The 20,652-nt window shown below is 40.2% G+C and overlaps 3 protein-coding genes across 3 annotated transcripts; all 3 read left to right on the top strand.

Annotated features, from left to right (window-relative positions):
• The first annotated feature begins 121 nt into the window (after window positions 1-121).
• On the top strand, window positions 122-3,385 carry LOC122822129 (bone gamma-carboxyglutamate (gla) protein). The gene is made up of 4 exons (XM_044100557.1): window positions 122-1,188; window positions 1,269-1,319; window positions 2,889-2,973; window positions 3,093-3,385. The coding sequence occupies exons 1-4, from the start codon at window positions 1,134-1,136 to the stop codon at window positions 3,193-3,195; spliced, it is 294 nt and encodes a 97-aa protein (XP_043956492.1). The 5' UTR covers window positions 122-1,133; the 3' UTR covers window positions 3,196-3,385.
• Window positions 3,386-13,119: 9,734 nt separating this feature from the next.
• On the top strand, window positions 13,120-14,648 carry LOC122822126 (pleckstrin homology domain-containing family F member 1-like). Its single transcript, XM_044100550.1, has 2 exons — window positions 13,120-13,562; window positions 13,676-14,648. The coding sequence occupies exons 1-2, from the start codon at window positions 13,319-13,321 to the stop codon at window positions 14,131-14,133; spliced, it is 702 nt and encodes a 233-aa protein (XP_043956485.1). The 5' UTR covers window positions 13,120-13,318; the 3' UTR covers window positions 14,134-14,648.
• Window positions 14,649-16,459: 1,811 nt separating this feature from the next.
• On the top strand, window positions 16,460-18,053 carry LOC122822127 (pleckstrin homology domain-containing family F member 1-like). Its single transcript, XM_044100552.1, has 2 exons — window positions 16,460-17,022; window positions 17,136-18,053. The coding sequence occupies exons 1-2, from the start codon at window positions 16,776-16,778 to the stop codon at window positions 17,588-17,590; spliced, it is 702 nt and encodes a 233-aa protein (XP_043956487.1). The 5' UTR covers window positions 16,460-16,775; the 3' UTR covers window positions 17,591-18,053.
• Window positions 18,054-20,652: the final 2,599 nt, after the last annotated feature.

Below are 20,652 nucleotides of genomic sequence, written 5' to 3'. Positions count from 1 at the left end.
TTTTGAACTGTTGAGGTTTCAGCATAATCAATGCAGGCAGTTCCAAATACAAAGATGCAGAAAGCAGCAGTGTGTAACCAGAGTTTTACTGAAAGGTCATGAGGCGGACGCCACCTCTGAACCGCAGACCAGCCAGTCAGCCATGACGATAAAAGTTAATGATTTTCATAAATGTCGTCGAGGTGACCATGAAACACAAGAACAGAGGATCTGATAGTAACTGGCTCTACAATGACGCAGTCCTTGTTTTGGGCCAACTCTAATACTGGACATCATGGAATGAGGGCCCTGACAAACATGGACGTCTGAAGTCGCTCACAGTTTGGCCAAATGTGGGTCAGAATGTGGACACCATGTCATTTCTAGGGCCAAATTGGACGACAAGTCCTTAGAAATCAATGTGAAAGGCATGTGAATCCACACACTCTTTTCCATTCTACCACAGCAAACATAAACATAAACATGTGAAAAAATTACGTTGCATCTATTGTAACGTACAGTGGAGGAGCTGTGATGCTGTGGGTCTTAGTCTCTTAAAGGCACAAGAAACCTGAGAGTCAGGGCCATTATGACTATTTGAAATACCAGGACACTTTAAATAAAAATTTACACTCTAATAGCTAACTGTAAAAAATTTTTTTAAATAAATGCTAGAATGGGAACATTTCAAATCGCTCACATATTTACCCCAGGACTCCCACAGACTGCCGGAAACCCTGCACCTAGTCATTTAGTCATTGTTTGCAACAGCTTTGTTTTCTCAGGTTCTTTTGAACGTGTTTTCATTCGAGGTGAGCCTGAAAGGCACAGCCTGAGCCCCGTTTATCCTCTGGCCTGTGCTGCAACTGGTATTTACCGTCTGCCACAAAATGGCGACATAAAAAAATAAAATAAAATAAAAAATCTGTCCTTTTTTGTTTCTTCTTCTGGAACAGCTGCACATCTTTTCCATCGGTGGGGGGGGGGGGGGGAGTGTGATACACGTTTCCCCAACCAATCACAACAAGGGACACATCTATAAACCGACTTTAAGTATAAGGATTGTATGGAAGAAAAGGAACAGACGGACAGACAGACAGGGGAAGGGAGCTGACTGAGACCTGAAACTGCAGATAGAAGGAAAGGAGCTGAAAATGAAAACGTTCATCGTTCTGGTTCTCTGCTCCCTGGCAGTCTACATGACTTCAGGTAAGTTTATAAAATAAGAAACGTGACACATCACTAAAGCAAATCTCTAATTGTTATTTCTTCTTCTTTTCTTTTTACAGATGCTGCCCCTGACCCCCAGCCTGCTGCAGATGCCCCGGCTCTGGAGGAAGGTATGAAATCTGATATAGTTAAATAATCAAAACATTCAATCTGTACCACTACTTGTCATTTGATTGATTTATTAATAGGGGGATATATATTTAGAGAGCAGTTAAACCAAGCTATCTAAGGTATAAAAGCCTGCACTGCAAAACACAAACAAACAAAAAAAAAAGTCTTACCAAGTATTTCTGTCTAGATTCTACATGGAAAAAAAATTATTTTTATAAGTGACGTAATCAGCCAGTGGAACTAGTAGTTTTTTTAAATCAATATTAAGGAATTGAATATTAAACTACTAGCATATATCTTGCTGAAAAGTTTCTTGTAAGTTAGTTTTTGTTTTATGCCAAGTCTACTGAGATAGTTGCCCTGGAAACCGGGCTGAAATACTTGCTAAGACTTTGTTTTAAATGCATCCAGAGTCTCGACGTCACATTCAGACACGTTAGAATATTCACACGCAGCATCTCAGTCGACACAAAAGCAATGGCTTCATTCACTGTGTGTTTGTTCTGTTGCTGTCTGCATGTTGACATTTCATTTCGTTAAGATAGAGCAGATTTTACTGGAATATAAAAATATGAAGTGAGAGTAATTAGAAGTGCCTCGTCAGTTTGGGCAGGTTGCGATTTGATTGGTCAACCAGAGGTGCAACAGATCTAAACTCGATGGTTTTTGTTCTAGTAAACATGTTCCTGTTTTATCAACTTGCTTTTCTCATTTTACAAAAGTATTCACACCCCTTGAATTAATTTTTTTCCATCTACATTCAAACTGTTTCACTTGTGTTCTGTTTATTTGAATGGGATTTTGATCGTTCTTGTTCCTAAAGTTGCCCAAACTGAATCAAATCTCTTCATGTCAGTTTTCGAGATTTTCTTCAAAGATTATCAGCTAGATTTATGTCTGGACTTTGACTAGGCCAAAAATATGTTGTACTTGTTGAGTCTTCTACACAAACAGTGTCTGTCTTCTTTACTAGAGCTGTGTGGATTTGTCAGAAACATGACGATTAGTTCAATAGATTGACACGCTTTTCTCACTTTTCCACACTTACGTATTTTTTGGGGGAAATTTGTGGAGAAAAAAAATTGCCTGTTTACCTTTCTGTTCCTAATCTTGTACCGTTTTCTGTTGATCCTTCATGTCAAATCCCAGTAAAGTACATTGATGTGACATAATCTGGAAAACATGTGCCACATGAAAACCACAACGTTCCACATGTTGAATCACATGTGAAAGCAAATGTTTATGTGTGATTTTGGAGTGGTTCGTGGTAAAATCACTTGGGGTTTTTTTCCGCAAAGTATTCCAAAATCACACGTAAATGTGAAAATTTGTGTGGACCACATGTGCATTTTTTATGTGGTACATGATTTTCAGATGTGATTTTTACATGTAAAATTAATGAGATTTTATTACATATAATCACCCAATCTTTACATGGGGAAAAAAAAAATCTGATCATATGAACAAAATACTTTATCACATGTGGATAATGGGAACCACATGTGAATTTCATGGGATTTTTTCGTCAGGGTTGTGAATAGTTAAAACGTTAAACGTGTGTCCTGCAGGACTGTTTGTGGAGAAGGACGAGGCCTCCGCCGTGGTGAGGCAGAAGAGAGCTGCTGCAGAGCTGTCCCTGGCTCAGCTGGAGAGGTACTTCTGCTCTGCCGCCTCGTCGCCGGGCAGACTCCGCTCTGCATTTCTCACGTTTATCCAACTATGTTAGATTCCAGTCAGATTGGTTTCTGAGGCTTCTCTCCCGTTCTCTGCAGTCTGAAGGAAGTGTGTGAGGCCAACATGGCTTGTGAACACATGATGGACACCAACGGGATCATCGCTGCCTACACCGCCTACTACGGACCAATCCCCTATTAGAAGCAACGATCTGACTGCTCAGCAAAACGGTCCACATCTCGTGTTTAAGCTGTTTTCTTTCTTCATTTTTATTTTTTTTTTGTGGGTGGACTCAGTGGTGCTAAATGTGTGATAATGGAATAAGCTTGCAAAGATTGAATTGCTTTCTGCCTGTAGATTAGTGTGATAAAATAAAAAAAAGATTCTTTAAGCTGAACTGGTTTGAGTTGGTCCATCAGACTCGTTTTACACATTTTGGCCACTAGGTGTCCCCATTGTTCTACTTTCTGTAGACACGCACTGACATCCGTCCATCCTTGTGCCAGGCGGGGATTAGTGCCAACAATCGATTAAGACATTTAATCACAATAATATTAATCATTCGCTAGAGCTTTGATTAATCACAATAGAGGTAATCATAGTGATTTTGTGATCTTGAAATGTAAAAATGCACGTACTCAAACAATGCTTGTTTTCCAGCGGTTCATATTCAAGATGGCTTAAAAGAAGTCGTTTTGTTTCAGACGCAATTAGAAAACCATAAACTGCTTGTGTGTCAGAGGAAGGATAATTCATCCTCGTAATTAATAGACTACGTACTAGTTTTATTTCATCCAAGCCTCCATCGCCGTGCTTTTTAAAGCCACTCTGAGTTGTTGAGTGCAGCACAAGACCCTGCGACGCGCTGCTTTGAAACTGGTAGGCCTCTGCAGGAGAGAGGCTTTTCAGCCGAAATACGTAACATGATTAGTGTCCATTAGGTGCAGATTAATGCAGACAATGCAAAGGTTTTAAATTGATCACATGGGTTAAAGTTCACAGCCCTTATTGGAATGTTTTCTATAAAAGTCTGAGTGTGTTATTTTAACCGACAAGTTCTTTAGATCTAGACATTTATTTTAAACCAGAAAGAAGAAAAAAAGGGTCTGTAAATGCAAAAGCAATCCACAATACCACACTGTCAGGATGTACTGGGACCAGTATAATGGGCCCCAGACGTATTTAGGTGTATTTCAGTGACATTGTTTCATTGACACAGACACTTTAACATGTGATGGCATTAGAGTCCAAATTGTCGTCCTTTTCTCCTGTTAGCCTCACTGATTAAAGTGGTTTCAGTCCCAGTCACTTGAGTTCCCTTCACAATGTTGAAATGCTCTTGCTTTCACCAAACATTTTAGTGATCCGACCCCATATCTTCCTCAAAGGCGATGGACAACTTGTTGCCACTCCCAGTAATTATCTAAAAGGCACCTGAACCCATTTGCTGAGTTAAACTCTGGTGCAGTTCGACCTGTACAAGACCCAACTATCTATCAATCTTTCTTAATGTGCATCAACAAATCTGTTTGAGTCGGACACCAAAAACTGGTTTGTTGCCTCGATTCTCCAAGTTTGGTCAACGCACTCTCAACACACAGCTCTGCAGCTCGATGCTGCAGTAAAAGAAACGGTAACAAAACGATAGACGTCCAACAGCTTTGTTGGAATCTCCTTGAACTTGTTGCTCAAAGCAAATCCGTTTGACAGCAACGGGACCGCAGAGGTTTTTAATAGTCTTCCACAGAGCGAGAGTTTATTAAGCAGCTTCCAACCTTGTTATCTGTAAATCCAAAAGTTTGGCACGCAGAGCAGTTGTTGACAGATGCCGCCAGGCAGGTCTGTCATAAACTCAGCGGACTGCTGAGGGATCCGTTGAGAGGCAGCAGAAGCTGGCGTCCGCCGATGTCTTGTTTTTCTTTGGGGGTGGCAGAAGGGAAGCAAACGGATTCAGTTTTAGAAAAGTCATGAAGAGGAGCAGAAACTGAGTGAGAAGTTCTCGTCTCTTTTGTCTCATTCCCACACAAGGAGTTAAACACACAATGTTGCTTCCACACAATGAAGCAACTCAAAGTCAGAAGTATGCAAAAAGGGGTTTTTCAGTCAGTCTTAATTTGTCCGCTGTACTTTTTCAGTGAACCGGTTCCTCTTTATAGATTCCTGAAGTTCATGCAGTGATTGTTGTTACAGTGACTTTCTGTAGACACGCACTGACAACAAACAGGATGATATAACTTTATTGACCTTGTTGATGTGGCACCGATACCAGAAACATGAGCTTGACAGGTTAACTATTTCCTGGTTGGCAAGAGACGTATTTTAAATAACACTGAGGTTTAGCTCAGTAACCGGTTTCCTTCGGTGTGCAGGTAACAAACGACAAGTGATGTTTAAAGTTCAACCTTTCAAGGGGTTTCAAAATAAGTTGACGTAACATTGTAACACTCGTGACTCGACAAAGTTAACATGAAATACTGAAATAAACATCGTCTCCCGATGGTTCAAGAAAATGCTTGAAAGCCTTTTTACTTTGAATTTGGAGCAGGTTCAGTTTCCACATGAAAACTAAACTATTTTTATAAATTGTAACTTTGTATTAGCGTTGAGAATATCTTGAAAAGGCTGAAGATTTTCCACGTCTCGCTCAAACTGCACAACTAGAACCTTTTAGAGTGTAACTATTAAACTAACGTCTACAATCGAATTACATTTTATACAAACTGACGATTAAACAACACAAATAATAAATAAATAAATCAACCAATTTTTTTATGCTTTGTTTATTAAACCATGCCGATAAGCCTGTGCTGGAAAATTGGATGTGAAATTTGGAGTCAATTCTCATTCTCGCTGTAAACACATTGTAAGTTGATTATATGTGTGTGTCAGTTGCTTGTGCTTGTTCTTCTTTATGATTTTATGCCTTCTAAACGTAGTTTATTTTCTGACACAGGGCCCTGGTTAATTGCAACTGATGATATGTCCACTGACTTAAATCGTACTCTTATGTTTTACAGATTTATGATTGAGAGTGGTTCAAAGAATTACTTTGCATGAACGTTGAGGAACTGGAGATTTTACTTAATAAAGTAGCTCCATTCATTACGAAGCAGGATAGTAAAATGAGATTGTCAATTTCTGCAAAGGAGAGACTTATATTAACACTCAGGTTTTTGGCCACAGGTTTGTTTAAAACACTTTGGCGTTTATTAACATTTTTTATTACATAAACCTTTACTTCATTGAATGAATGCTACTCAACTTTTATTTTTCCATATTCTGAAGGAGAGTCCTCTACATCTTTAAACTACCAATTTAGGACAGGAAAATCGACAGTTTCTAAGATTGTGAGTGAAACGTGAAGCCTTGTATAATTCATTGGCTGAGGATTATCTCAAAGTAACAAATACTATTTTTGACTAATGTATTCCATTCCATCCATGTCTGAAGTTATTGAAACTTGGTGAATTGAAAACATGTATTTAAACAGCTGAATTATGATTTATTGTGGCATTTAATTTTCAAAATGATGTCCTACTCACAGCCAATGAGATCTGTTATTGAACTTATGATGAACGTTAATTAACCACACTGAAATATTTCATAAAAGTATATTTTGCCATTTGTCCTCTTGGTGCATAATTGTAGTAAAATTGAATTTAATTTCATGTTTTAAATTAAGCAATCATTTATATTATGAAATAATTATTGCTTAAATTAAAAGTTAAAGTATTGAAGATCTTTCAAGTATGTATAAAATTGTCATTTCAGATCCGTAGTAAAGAGGAGAGGCTGGATATTGCAAGACATTTTTATATATTTATTTTTTTTATGGGCTTTAGTGTCTCTTATATGACAGCAGGCTGACAGGAAATGGGGAAGGAAAGAGGGGAAGACGTGGTAAATGTTGCCGGGTCTGGGAATCGAACCCTCGACGGGCGCGTCGAGGACTCAGGGCGGCGATGTCCCCTACGCCGCCACAGCACGCCCCAAACAAACAGTTTTTGAATCATAATTTTCAGTGTGATCACGATAGTACAAGATATCACAATAAAATTTCACCTCTAGTTTACAGACATGATATTTTATTGTGATATTTTGTACTATTGTGATAAATCTGAAAATTATGATTCAAAAACTGTTTGTTTGGGGCGTGCTCTTTAAAGCTGCAACAAATTATTTGTTTTCTCATTATATAACTTTAGACAGTTTTTGTAGAAATGGACTGTTTTGCAATATTAAAAATAATATTAAAGGGAACTGATTGCAAAAAAAATCATTTTTCTGTAGATGTTCAAGCTAAGAAAAATAAATAAAACATTAATCAACCCTCATCCAAATCTTTTTGAGTCGTCTGGAGCTGAAAAATATCCAACAAGTAGTTTGAAAATAAACTGACTAAAGCAGTTGAGGAAATCCTGCAGCTTCAGTTTTGTTTCTACATTCAACTTCAGCTTCAAAGCGTCAAGTCAAACCTCATCACTTTTTTTTCTGATGGTAGGAAAAACCGGAGAACCCGGAGAAAACCTTTGCATTGAGTTTAAAGAGTGTCTCGTAGAAAGAAACACAATGTTTAGTACAGGTAGGGATGCAAGTTATTAATTATTGAGTTAATCTAAAGTTGATTATGGTTATGGCCAAACTGCAAGAATCAATAAAAGTCTAAACGTTATTAGTTAATCCAAGAGGCGTATAAAACTGTCCATCCAGCCATCCATCTTCTTCCGCTTTAAGTTAATAAATTAATATTCTTTGCCTCTCCAACAGTAAGTGAACGAGAAACAAAGGTAAATTTAAAAGACTCCATTTAAACTAATGAATTTTTTCCATAAGGTAGGACAAACCGGAGCACCCGGAGAAAACCTGTGTTGAGTTTAAAGAGTGTCTCTAACAGTTTGTGAGCGAGAGACAGAAGTAAATTTAAAGACTCCAATTAATCTGATCATTTCTTCTGGTTTCTATTGTTGCTGTTTTGTCCCCTTAGTGTTTCCAGGGGGTTCTGCCTGCTGATGTTAAACTTGATCTTTTAGGTTTGGCTGTGCTAGGGGGCGAAGGCTTCAGCAGTTTTATCTTCCCTGGGTTCGCCAGGTAATGTTGGACGTCTACGTCTGACATGCCTTCGCCCAGACGTAAAGATTTGTAATTTGAAAACGATTGTGTTTTAGATGGCTGGACGGTCGACGCATCAATTTTTGGTAAAAATTTAGAAGTATTTTCTTTTACCTCTGTCATTTTATTGTGGGACGGTTCCACCAAATCCTTGGGTTCTGTCTCCTGCATGGTTCTGGTCAGTGTCTCTCTCTGACAACTTGCAGTTGTGTGTGCTCTTTGTTCAAGGATTTTTATTATGTCATGAGCCTCTTTTGTCAGATCTGAGAACGTGGAGCGTTTCTTAGTCTGCTCCTCCTGTAGTTTATGCAGTTCCCGGTCTTTCCTTGTCAGACATTCCTGTAATGCTCTGCTTCTCTGCTTTTCTTTGGCCAAGGTGTCAAAATCAATTCTGGCTTCAAAAGCGATCCTGGTTTTTTCAATCGCTTCCTCCATTGGTGTTTTTGCCAGTTTCTTAATGAGGTCTTTATTTTCTTTCTGTGCCTCAGTCAAATTCCTTTCCAGAGCTTTGACTTTGGCCTCCAGTAATCTGGATTTCTCTCTTTCCTTCTTTATTTCAATGTTCTTCATTCCAATATCATTGACCTTTCTGGACAACTCGGCCTTTAGTCTCTCCACTTCACTTGCATGTTGTTCTCTCTTCACTATGGATTCTGGAACTTGACACATTTGTCTCTGTTCTTCCAACTTTTCTTCTTGTTGTTTTGTTTTTCTTTCCAGGTTTTTGATGGAGGTTTGCAGATCTTTCACTTTATGTTGGTAACTTTGTACCTCAGATGATAATTTATTCTTGTGGGACGTCCAACTCTCAATTTCCTGTTTTAATTTAGGGATCGTCTGGTATTCCAAGTCTTTGCTCTTCTTCAGGGAGACGTTTAACTCTTTTGTAAGCGAAATAATTTTTTCATTTTGAAGCCCAATCTGTTCTTGAGCTTTTGTCAACTCCTCCTGTAATTTGTGCTCCTTAATCAGGGATGCAGATCTGCCTTTCAATCTCTCCAACCAATCCATGAGTAAGACGACTAATTCGTCTCTGCTCATTCGTCTAATCTGGTACTTAGTTAAAGAATCAATTTCAAATCCCGACATTTTGACTATCCAACTAATCTATCAAAAAATCCACGAAAAAATGCAACTTGTTGTTGACAATAAGGTCAAACCAACGTCCGTCCTGCTTGAGATCTGCAAGTTTGATTCAGATGCAGGATATTCAAGGCATCTGTCTCTTATGACATCATAACACTTTGACATCATCAGATTACATCAGTGGAACAACCTAATGTATGCAAGGATGCCAATTCCTGGTTTCTATACATTGGTGTGGGAGCACAGAGGAGAGCATCTGATCAAATCAAATCAAATTTTATTTGTATAGCACATTTCAGGAGCAAGGCATTTCAAAGTGATTTACATCAAATCAAACAAAAAAACATATTTTAGCAAGAATTTCATGAGTAAACCCATTACCCATTACGCATGTTTCTGAATGTCAGAGAAACGTCAAAAACCGGCTTTTCCAGCTGTGAAAGGGACCGAGCCTCCAAACGTAAAAAACGAAATGCAACATTAGATTCCTTTGTGTTTGGAAATCTCAAATCATCAACAAATAACGATGGGCTGTATTTTGTTGCTAAGAAACGAAGTAAAGTTGCGCAAGTAACCGTGAAGGAGAAGCGGAACAGACTAGTGGCGCAAATGGAGCAGCGGCAAAAGCAGCGAGATCGCAAAATTAACGCAAAGTTTGTATATCGGAGCGACTAGTGGCATCTATGGTGGCCCTGAGGAGTAAAAATACTTCAGCAAATTGAAAGCACACTTACAAATTACAAAAGCATTACAACATTAACGAAACGGAAAGAGTCTCAGTTGGAAACCTGAGAGATCGCTGATTGGACGACAGTGTTTTTGAACCGGAAGTTATCGCTTGAGCGGGTCGGCTCGTTGTTGCGATACGTTATAGCGTCCGCCATATTGAAAGTGGCTTCTCTACCAGCAAGCTAATATAAGGAAATGGACTGAACTTCATAAAGTGCCGTTCTGCAAAGTATTTCAAGTTAATGAATGCCACTGACAATCTCTCACTCATTATTATTTATAGGAAAGAAAAAAACAAAAACAGTTCAAACTTTTTGATGTGATTATTTAATTGTTTTAGGGCACAATAATTACATTTGATACAGCTGATTCTGATAAATAGTTTTTATTGATGAACACACACACATACCTTTACAGTGATGTATTCAGATCCCGTCAACAGCGGCTTCAACCCGCCAGGTAGAAACGTAAAGGAGAAGCAGATCGAACAGAGACCGAGTGGTGGTACCGGGTGGTACCGAGTGTTACCGAGTGTTACCGAGTGTTACCGAGTGTTACCGGGTGGTACCGGGGCTTTGAGCTGCGTTTCGACTCGCGGTGACAGTTGGTACCGTGTCTTATATCAGGATGTCTGATATAAAGACAGATATTCTTTATATCTGTCGATGGACCGACTCAGACTGCCTGTAGCGAACCGAACCGGGCTTTTAGCAGAATGATTAAGTTAAAGTCAGAAGTTTTTTCTGCAGGTGAAGCATTTCTGAGTTTAGGGGTGAGGCGGGTTTTGTCCCGCTATTGCAAATACGATTATAAAAATATAAATAGAAACAGTTTTTCTAACGTCAACATCAGACCTACGCTTTTATTCACAAAACAAGGTAAAATAAAAAAATCAAAATAAAAAGAATAAAATAAATATATATGTTGTTTTTCTTGCCCGTAATGTGATAGTTAGCGGGACCTCCGGCCCCCCCTCACCATGGACCAGCAGTCTGAACAACATGGAGGCTCTGAGAGTCATTAAACTGAGGGCAGCCAGACAAGTTTATTTTTTCTAAATTATAATATTTAGCTAAATATTATTGCTGAGGGGCACAAACAGGCCTTCTGGCATACAGATTAAAATAAATAAATAAATAAATGTTTGAAAAAAAAAAAAACACCTCAAAAAGGGCACTAGGGGCATCAAGGATAAAAAGGGCAGGGGCTCAAGCCCCCTTCGACCCCACCTCTGCACGTGCCTGTAACGAACCAAGGCACAGGTTGGTGGCGCTGGTTGGCGTGTGTGTGTGTGCGTGTGTGTGTGTGTGTGTGTGCGTGTGTGTGTGCGGGGGTGTGCGTGTGTGTGTTTGTGTGTGCGTGCGTGTGTGTGTGTGTGTGTGGGTGTGTGCACACGGTTGTGTCTCTGCAACAATAAATACTAATTTTCAGCCAAACTGCTTAAAATTGGAGGAGTGTTTGGTCCGTTGTTTGTTGCTGTTTTCTTGTATTTGTACCAATGCACATGACCTTGAATGACCCAATTACATTGAATTGAACAGATTTCAACTGAACTAGACGGTAATTGTGTGGAAAGTGCCTATATAGCTTACCGTTTTGTTTTTTATTAGGAATTTCTGTTTATCGTTTTTCCCATCAGGCACCATGACTCATCTTTATTTGTCCATGCGTCATACATCCACTGGTAAAACCACATTCGATCTTCAGCAGGCATTTGAAAGGTCAGGTGCATGACCTTCGACCTTCACATCTACTTTTCGCAGGCTGTGTTGTGAAATCATGGTGCAGCCCTCGGAGTCTCACTTGCTTTTGCATAAAGTTGGAGAGGAGAGCCGAGAAACACTTTGCTAAGACCTTGCTTCTAGGACGGAGTGTGGATTGCTTGTTCTGCCTCTTGAAACAGAACAATCAGTGAAACATTCAGATGTTGGTTTTTTCTTTTCAGCTTGTTCAGACAGTGAGAAGCTCTCTTCAAACAGCAGATCAATCTGAGCTCGGCTATTACTCATTTATTCACTGACAGATGTTGGTCGACTGCCAAGTCAAACCAGATCTTGTCGCACAACAAACTGTGGGGTTTTTTTTTTTGTAGATTGTTTCAGCCTGTAATGAACAGGAATTTATTCCGCCCTCTTTTGACGGGAAGGAGGGTGGAAGACATGCACCAAAAGGCCAGACGGCCGCGTTGCACACAAAAAATGAAAAAAGGCCTTTCTCTCCTTAATGTTTTGTTTACTTCTCCTCCTTCTGCAAAGATAGCAGCAGCAACAAGTTTCCAGGATTGTATTTATAGCTAATGAGTCAGCAGCTGCCAGCTTCATCCAGTTTCCTTCTTCTCTTTATTTTTTTTTATTCATTCCTTAATTCAGTTTGCTACATTGCCATAATAATAATTTTAAAAAACTACTTTTAGTAGTCGTTTTCACAGCAAACTTGACTTGACTGATTTCTTAATTTGGTTAAGTATTTTAGTCAATAACACTGGATGCTTTAAGTGAATGCTGCTTACAGCAGCAACGCATTCGTCATCTGTGTTTTGCTCAGAATGATCAATGATTTATAAAAAATACTTTTATCAAAGCACCTGGAAAACATTGTTTGGGATGCTCCTAAAGTGATTCCTGTTTCATCTGATGACTGATGACTTCAGAAGTCATTTATTTAAAACATAACCCTTTATAGCCCTATAAGTTCTATTAAGGTGTCATAAATATCATAGCATCCTAAAGACTGAAAAACAAAGCAGAAGTTTAAAGCAGGATTTGGTTATCAAATAATGCATCATTTAGTCATGAGTTGAATCCATCGTCTTGAAAGTTGAGTCAACCAGGAAGTGCCCAACCAGCGCAAAGCTGAGTTTCTCTGAAACTGCTGTGAAAGAGGCAAAGATTGATTTTTTGTTGTTGTTTCTTCCTAACCCATCAGCAAGTTGGACTGTGCAAAAAGCGAGTGCAACTCCTGCATTAACGATCTGACTTAGCAGAGCTTTTAGTTTAGCATTTTTGCTGTTAAAAATTAAACATCAATTCTACAATAATTTTCTTCATCCAGACATGCAGTTTGAGGATCGCATTAACCCTTTGAGGCCCTGCTCTGATTTGGAGTGCATTAACCTCTATAGAGGTTAAGATTTTTACTGACTGTAAGCTTCAATCATCACTGAGTTAATACGTCAGAGTTTTATGGAATACTAAAGAACTGAAGGTTAGTGAAGCCGCCCTCCACCTTTCTGTTGTTTTTGTTGCTGCATAACTTCCTTACCTATTGACTCCACCTGCAAAATTCCCCTGACATCACCAGGAAGCAAAGCTAGGCTTTTATAAGACTCCTCTCTGACTTCTTGCCACTCAACAACCAAACCGCTCTTACTTGTTAGTTCACCAGACAAAACATCAACATCATGGATTCACTAGTTTCTGAATATCAGAACCGCCAAAGGATCAAGGAAGTTGAGAACTCCTTCGGTCCTTCAGCGCCGCAGCTTCTCACACCAGGTCGATTTCTGAAAGGCGAGGGCCCCCTGATGAAGCAGGGCCGCAAGAAGTGGGAGCAGAAAATGTTCTTCCTCTTCAACGACATCCTGGTGTACAGCAGCGTCCTCATGAACAACCGCTGGTACAAGAACCCCAAGATCCTCCCGTTAAGTAAGTCAATTCTTACATAAGTCCACTTGGGTATTCAGGAGTAAATCCAGACAGCAGCCAAACTGTTCCTGGTTGCAGTGTGTTAAAATTGTACAATCGTTGTGTCGTTTCAGAGGACATCAAGCTGGACGACATGGAGGACTTTGATGACGTGAAGCACCAGTGGCTGATCTGCACACCTCGCAAGTCCTTCCACGTGTCGGCCTCCTCCGGCGAGGAGAAGAGAGCCTGGATGCAGCACATCGAGGCCTGCCAGAAGACCCTGCCGCAGGAGCCGGTCCTCCAAACAAACACAACCTACGCCAAATCCTGGATCCCCGACCGAGCCGCTCAGAAGTGCATGCGCTGCTTCGCCACGTTCACCGGCATCAACCGGCGACATCACTGCAGGAAGTGCGGCTTCGTGGTGTGCAACGCGTGCTCCAAGGGCCGGGCCCTCATCCAGCACATCAACCCCAACAAACCGCTGAGGGTCTGCAGAGTCTGCAACAAAACGGAGGACGACCAGACCTCCCGCCTGAGAGGAGGCAGCTCCGGCCTGTGGGATGAAACATCCAGTGATGAAGAGTGAACACTGACCGATCCTCCTGTAGTAACCAAACTGTAGGCGGTGAGACAGAAACCTAAAGCCAGCCGTCCCCCTCCTTTGGAGAAAATGTAGCCATTAAACTGTATGGAGTTGATATTCAGAGAGAATCTGAAATCCTGGATGTGTGGAAGAGTTGAGCAGAACAGAGCAGGTGAGGGAGAGGAAGGACACCAATCAGTGTCACCTGAGTTTAACATGAATGTGTTGATAAGACCTGCTGGACTGGAGGAGAGAAACGCAACCGATACAGAGTGAAGGACTCTTGATGGAAATAAAGAAGCTGCTATAGAAGACAAAAAGTCATGAAGTATTTGAAAAGTAAAAAATATTGTAAGATATTTATAATATAAAGTGTATTGATGTTTATCACTGTAGAATCTTATATGAAGCTAAATGTCCTTGTGTTTCCAACTATGTGTTGTTTTTGTTGATGTTGACAGTTGTGCAACTAATTGCTGCAACTTTATCAATAAAAATAAATGTCCAATAAATGTAAAGAGTTTGTGTTCAGTGTGTTCTTTTCCACCAAAATTCCTCTTTCAACCATTAATCCAGTTCAATCAGATTCTGTGTCCATCGAGCAGCGACATGCTTTCTTCTTTAACTCTAAAGTTAAGAGTCGTCTCCAGGTGCAAACAGTGACTCACTTCACCGCATGTTTTCTGATTCCAGGCATCAAATCTCCAGATTCAAATAGTTCCTTACATTCCTAGAAATCCTGCAGGGCTTCAGCGCAGCGGAGCGAATGTTGCAACGCACATGCCTTCAAAACATATAATAGACAATAACACGATAACAAGTTTTGCTGGACGATAAATTGTCCCAGATCTTATTGCAATAAACGATAGCATTGTTGTCTTGAGACTGTTTTCGATTATATAGTATATAAACAAAGGCGTAAAAGTGCAAGAACACAATCTCAAAGACCAATAAAGTTTAAATTGTCAGGTTCCATGTTTTTCTGTGTATTTATTTTGAGTTTCCTGTGTGTCTGAGTCTCCGGGTTGTCCTGTTGTCCTTGATTAGTTCCCAGGTGTGTCTCGTTCCCTGATTACCCTCTGTGTATTTAGTGTCACCTGTGTGTCTGTGTCTTCGTCGGGTCCTAGGTCTTGGTAACGTCTTCGTCACGTCCTCGTCTGACGTTCCCTGAGTTTGCTGTTAAGTCCTTGTGAATTCCTGTTGCTACCTGTTTGAGCATTAGCCTTCCGCTCAGCAGTGCTGCCAGGTTCTTGGACTGTTTTTTCCTGGATATTGGTCACTATTAAACTCCTCATTCACATCTCATCTGGGTCTGCTGCGTTTGCCTCACCGCCACCACCACACCATATGACAATGAATGAATATTTAAACACCGGAACTGGAAGACAGTTTAAATATCCAAGATAAATAAACAAAACAACGGAAACAACAGATATAATATATTCTGAAGTCTCTGTAAGCAAAATTATCATTCATAAAAAGGGATAGTTAAGACCAAAACACCAGACAGAAGACTTTTATCATTCAGCTTTTGGTAAAAAGAGAAAAAACAATAAATCAAGCAAATGAGAATTATTGCTTGACTAATTGATACATTGATTATCTGGACAGGCCTAAACCTCTGTTTGTTTTTATCTCAGATTTATGTAGATAATCTGCTACATTTTACTGGAAATTATTCAGGTTGTTGAAATCGTTTACAGATTTGCGTCAGAAAAGTTAGCATTGTTCTGTAAACACGTAGCTAAAAATTAGGCTGATGTTAAGGAGGCTTTGAGCTCATCAGTACAGAAAAACAACCCATAACAAAAATGAAAAATTAATTTGTTTTGCTACTTTTGCATTGTTTCATTATCTTTTAAGCAATGCCTGTTTCAATGTGTGTTGGAAACAAACTTCCTGGATGAATTAAAACAGTTTGCCATCTAAATCTGCCAGACAATGATTCTGGGTTTACCGGTAAGGAAGATCAGAAATCTGTTGTTTTCTTTCCTTTTATCATTCATCAAACAGAAAAGTAAAGATTCTTTTCATATATTTCACTTCCAAGAAGAGGCATGAAGCGTAAGAAGAACTGGAACCAGAACAAGAATCCATGATGCTCAGATACTAGAAGCTGTTGGAATTTTAAGATGTTTCTATTTTATTTATTTTATTATTGTTTTAGTTTTTTTTTTATGTAGATTGAAACAAGGAGGTTAGAAAGTTTAGAAAAATGCTTGACATCATAGAAAGTTTCTCTTTTTTTTAAACATAAAGCAGAGGTTAAGAAAAGCATTTTCATCTTTTGAAATTTTGTAAACATGTGCAGAGATGAGCCACTTAGCAAGCAACACTCGATTGCGTGGCTGTTTTATGGGTCTACAGGTAGAAATTAATATTGTGTTAAATCCCTATATTTATGACATGATTGCTCTGGTAAAATTTGGATAAATTGATTCAATTCAACAGCCAGCCAGAATCAGGCTTTTACAGTCAGGTTTGCTGTTTTTGCTGCTGCATAACTTCCCTTCTCGTCAGCTCCACCTGCAAAATTCCTCTGACATCACCAGGAAGCGGAGCTAAGCTTTTATAGGACTCCTCTCTCAAAGCTGGCCACACAAAACCAAACTGCTCTTACTGCTGCTGCAACAGACAAAACATCCATGATGGAGACTCTGGTTTCTGACGACCATAACCGCCGAAGGATCGGGGAACTAGAGAAGTCCTTCCGTCCATCACGGCTGCAGCTTTCAAGAGATGGTCGATTTCTGAAAGGCGAGGGGCCCCTGATGAAGCAGGGCCGCAAGAAGCGGGAGCAGAAAATGTTCTTCCTCTTCAACGACATCCTGGTGTACAGCAGCATCATCATGAACAACCGCTGGTACAAGAACCCCAAGATCATCCCGTTAAGTAAGTCAATTCTTACATAAGTCCACTTGGGTATTTAGGAGTAAATCCAGACAGCAGCCAAACTGTTCCTGGTTGCAGTGTGTTAAGATTGTACAATCGTTGTGTCGTTTCAGAGGACGTCAAGCTGAACGACATGGAGGATTCTGACGAGGTGAAGCACCAGTGGCTGATCTGCACACCTCGCAAGTCCTTCCACGTGTCGGCCTCCTCCGGCGAGGAGAAGAGAGCCTGGATAGAAAATTTCAAAGCCGTGCTGCAGGACCAACCAGACCGCCTTTTCGCCAAATCCTGGATCCCCGATTGTGCTGCTGAGAAGTGCATGCGCTGCCTCGCCACGTTCACCGCGACCAACCGGCGACATCACTGCAGGAAATGCGGCTTCGTGGTGTGCAACACGTGCTCCAAGGGCCGGGCCCTCATCCAGCACATCAACCCCAACAAACCGCTGAGGGTCTGCAAAGTCTGCAACAAAACGGAGGGCGACGAGAACGCACGCCCGAGGGGAGATAGCAATCATTCAGAAAAAACACCCAGTGGTGATGAACATTGTCCAGTCCTCCAGCTTTAATCCCACTGTGGGTTGAAATTGACGTGGTGTAACAGGAACCTGAAGTCTAGTCGCGTGTCCCCCCTTCTTTAGAGAAAATGTGGCCAAGGTGAGAAATCACAGAGAGCATCTAAAATCTGTGTTAGGAGAAGAGTTGAACATGGAGGGAGAGATCGACATCAATGTGTTGATAAGACCTGACAAGACTGGAAATCAGCAACACAACCGCTACACAACGCTGGACTCTCGATGAAAATGAAGAAGCTCCTCCAACACTCAGAAAGTCATGAAGTATTTAAAAAGTATACGGCATTCTGAAAGTATTGTAGATATATTTAGCTATGTTTGTCATAGATTAACCTGTCACGTTGTCTATGCCAAATGTCTCCGTGGGAATATTATAATATTGTTTTTGTTAATGCGCTTGTTGTAAAACCGCTGCTGCAACTTTATCAATAAAAATACATGTGCAGTAAATGTAAAGGATTTCTATTTCATTGTTATTTTTTTTTTATCAAAGGTTCTTCTTTCAATCGGTAATCCTATCGCATCAAAGTGAACTTGGAACTTGACAGGCATTCATTTTGAATTTTAATTCACCCAGGTGCAAATGCTTCTGTTGCATGTATTCTCAAACCTCCTTATTACATTCCTAGGAAGTCTGCATGACTTCAGCGCAATGAAGGGAATGTTGCAACAGTGTCTTCAAAACTGAAGGCGTTGTCATTTCAAATTTATGGAGAATAAAACAAGGTAGAAATGTATTGTTTTTACAAATATAACTCAGAAAAGTTTGCACTTGGATGCAGTTCCTCCATTTTTAGGGCGGAGTCTTCCAAGACCAAAGCCAAACGTGTAGAACTTTGACAAATACATCATATTTGCTCACACATCCAAATTATTGGAATCAAGTGGTCCAATCACTTCCATGGTCACAGACCGTTATAACACAAACAACGGCTTTCAGTGAATTCAACTGTGATAGGATGCTACCTGCCATGAAAGTTTCTTGCTCCTAATTATTCCAGTCAACTATTATAAGAAAATGGAAGTGTTTGTGAACGACAGCAACTCAGCTGTAGGCCACGTAAACTGATTGAGCAGGGTCAGCGGATGCTGAAGTGCGGAGTGCGAAGAGGTCACCAACTTTCTGCAGAGTCAATCAGACCTCCAAACTTCATGTGGCCTTCAGATCAGCTCAGGAACAGAGAGAGCTTCATGGAACGGGTTTCCATGGATGAGCAGCTGCATCCAAGCCACACAATGCAATGCAAAACGTCAGATGCAGTCTAGAGCAGTGGAGGAGCGATCACTGAATCACTCTTCTCCATCTGGCAATCTGATGGATGAGTTTGGGTTTGGCAGTTGCCGGGACAACGATACTTTCATCAATTATAAAGGTTAAGAACACTCTTCATCCGCATCGCAAAAATTCGAGCCAGCATTTTATAGTCATTGTTAAGAAGGCAGATCTTACAGTTATCGATCAGAAGGGTCTTTTTTAGGTTTGGGAGTTAAAGTCAGAAGGCCTTGACACAGAGTGGGAGGAAGAGTTTGGTTATGGATGCTTTCTGCAAACAGCCGGTGGAGGAACGGGGCCAATTGATCTGCACAGGTGATGTCGAACTCTGAAGTTAGGCCATCAACTCCTGGAGATTTACTGAGTTTTAGGTGCTTGATGGCAGACAGGACTTCAGCAGGAGAAAGGGGACTATCACATATATCACTTTGGTCATCATTAATTGATTTAGTTTCAGTAAGATATGTAAAGAAATTTTCAGATTCAAATTTACTGTATTGTGATTCATACAACTCACTTTAAAAAGTGGAGCAATACTTCGATCATTGATTATCTTAACAATGTTGTCTTGCAATTGACAGAGAGACAAGTCACCTTTTAGTTTCTTTTCCTCTGGTTTAGCAGGGGTGTCTGGGTCAGAATCAGATCAGGGCTCCGTCTGTCCAGAGAACCAATATGGTTGTGATCGGAGGCTGCGATCCGATGGAGAGCAAATCCGGGGACCACTGGTTGCAGCCGATGACATCGTGTCTTTGTGCAAGTCTGTAGTTGTAGTTTTAGTTTTCCCCTTCTCCTTCCTTTTAAAGCCGTGCTCCAACCGTTGCATCGCAGCATAGATAGGTCCTGGAAGACAACCGTTGAACTCAGAAGTTAGCTTGTTAGCTGCTAGCTTGACCATGTGCTTGAACGCAGTCTTAGCAAAAATGTCACTCTTGATCAGGTTGAGTAGAGCAGAAAATAAAAGTTATAAACATTCCTGGATCAAAAAGAGAGCATAATGTTGGCAAGGAGGAGTGAAGATTGAAATCTGCGTCTCAGCTATATCACACAGCGATTGGTCCGGCCACCATCTTGATTCGCCGGCTCCCAAAACTGTCGCGTTGCACAGGTGATGACGTCAGAAAGGCTGAATACAAAGCAAATTTGAAAATATGTTAGCTGCTAGCAGCTAAATCAAACTTTGTGATTTGATTTTCTTGAATGAAAGAGGGAACAGAAGAACAACTGTGTTGTCTAAACCCAGAGTCATTCTTTCCTCTGGCAGATTCAGATGGGAAATCTGCCATGAAGTTTGATACCAAGAGATAACGAACCAATGGAAGAGTAGGATAACAGGTGTGGTGTGGTGAAGAAAATGCTATTTTCTAAAATGTTTTTGTGGCTGAGCAGCTTTTTGCATATTTTCACTGGTATTTATAGACTGTTTATCTCTGTTGACGATCTCAAAGCTGATCTTTAGCTCCGCCCATCAGATTCTCTATCAGATTCAAGTCGGAGTCTCGTGTTTTCTTCTAACATTAACAGTTTAGCCAAATGTTAGCAAAATAAATTTAAACCTAATTCTCCTGAGGGTGTAAATACTTGTGTTTAAAGGATTAATACGTTGCAACATTCCCAGCAATGTTTGCATTTTTAATATTTTTAGGTTTAAAAATGAACGCATGTCACAGCTTGACTGAAACAATGAAAAATTGAATCTGATGCAGTCGGATTAATAATTTAAAGAACTTCAGACAAAAATCAAATAAACAAAAAATGGTCTGAGCGGAAACTGTTTACATAT

The sequence above is a fragment of the Gambusia affinis genome, linkage group LG19, assembly GCF_019740435.1.
Source record: "Gambusia affinis linkage group LG19, SWU_Gaff_1.0, whole genome shotgun sequence".
In the NCBI taxonomy this organism is placed as follows: domain Eukaryota; kingdom Metazoa; phylum Chordata; class Actinopteri; order Cyprinodontiformes; family Poeciliidae; genus Gambusia; species Gambusia affinis.
This window is presented reverse-complemented; position numbering and strand designations above follow the sequence as displayed.

What these genes read in the sequence shown, in the direction of transcription:
- LOC122822129 (XM_044100557.1), top strand. Translation starts at nt 1,134, where the DNA reads ATGAAAACGTTCATCGTTCTGGTTCTCTGCTCCCTGGCAGTCTACATG. An exon ending in GGCAGTCTACATGACTTCAG is followed by an intron (nt 1,189 to 1,268) that starts GTAAGTTTATAA and finishes TTCTTTTTACAG; the next exon opens with ATGCTGCCCCTGACCCCCAG. An exon ending in TCCCTGGCTCAGCTGGAGAG is followed by an intron (nt 2,974 to 3,092) that starts GTACTTCTGCTC and finishes CGTTCTCTGCAG; the next exon opens with TCTGAAGGAAGTGTGTGAGG.
- LOC122822126 (XM_044100550.1), top strand. Translation starts at nt 13,319, where the DNA reads ATGGATTCACTAGTTTCTGAATATCAGAACCGCCAAAGGATCAAGGAA. An exon ending in CCCCAAGATCCTCCCGTTAA is followed by an intron (nt 13,563 to 13,675) that starts GTAAGTCAATTC and finishes GTGTCGTTTCAG; the next exon opens with AGGACATCAAGCTGGACGAC.
- LOC122822127 (XM_044100552.1), top strand. Translation starts at nt 16,776, where the DNA reads ATGATGGAGACTCTGGTTTCTGACGACCATAACCGCCGAAGGATCGGG. An exon ending in CCCCAAGATCATCCCGTTAA is followed by an intron (nt 17,023 to 17,135) that starts GTAAGTCAATTC and finishes GTGTCGTTTCAG; the next exon opens with AGGACGTCAAGCTGAACGAC.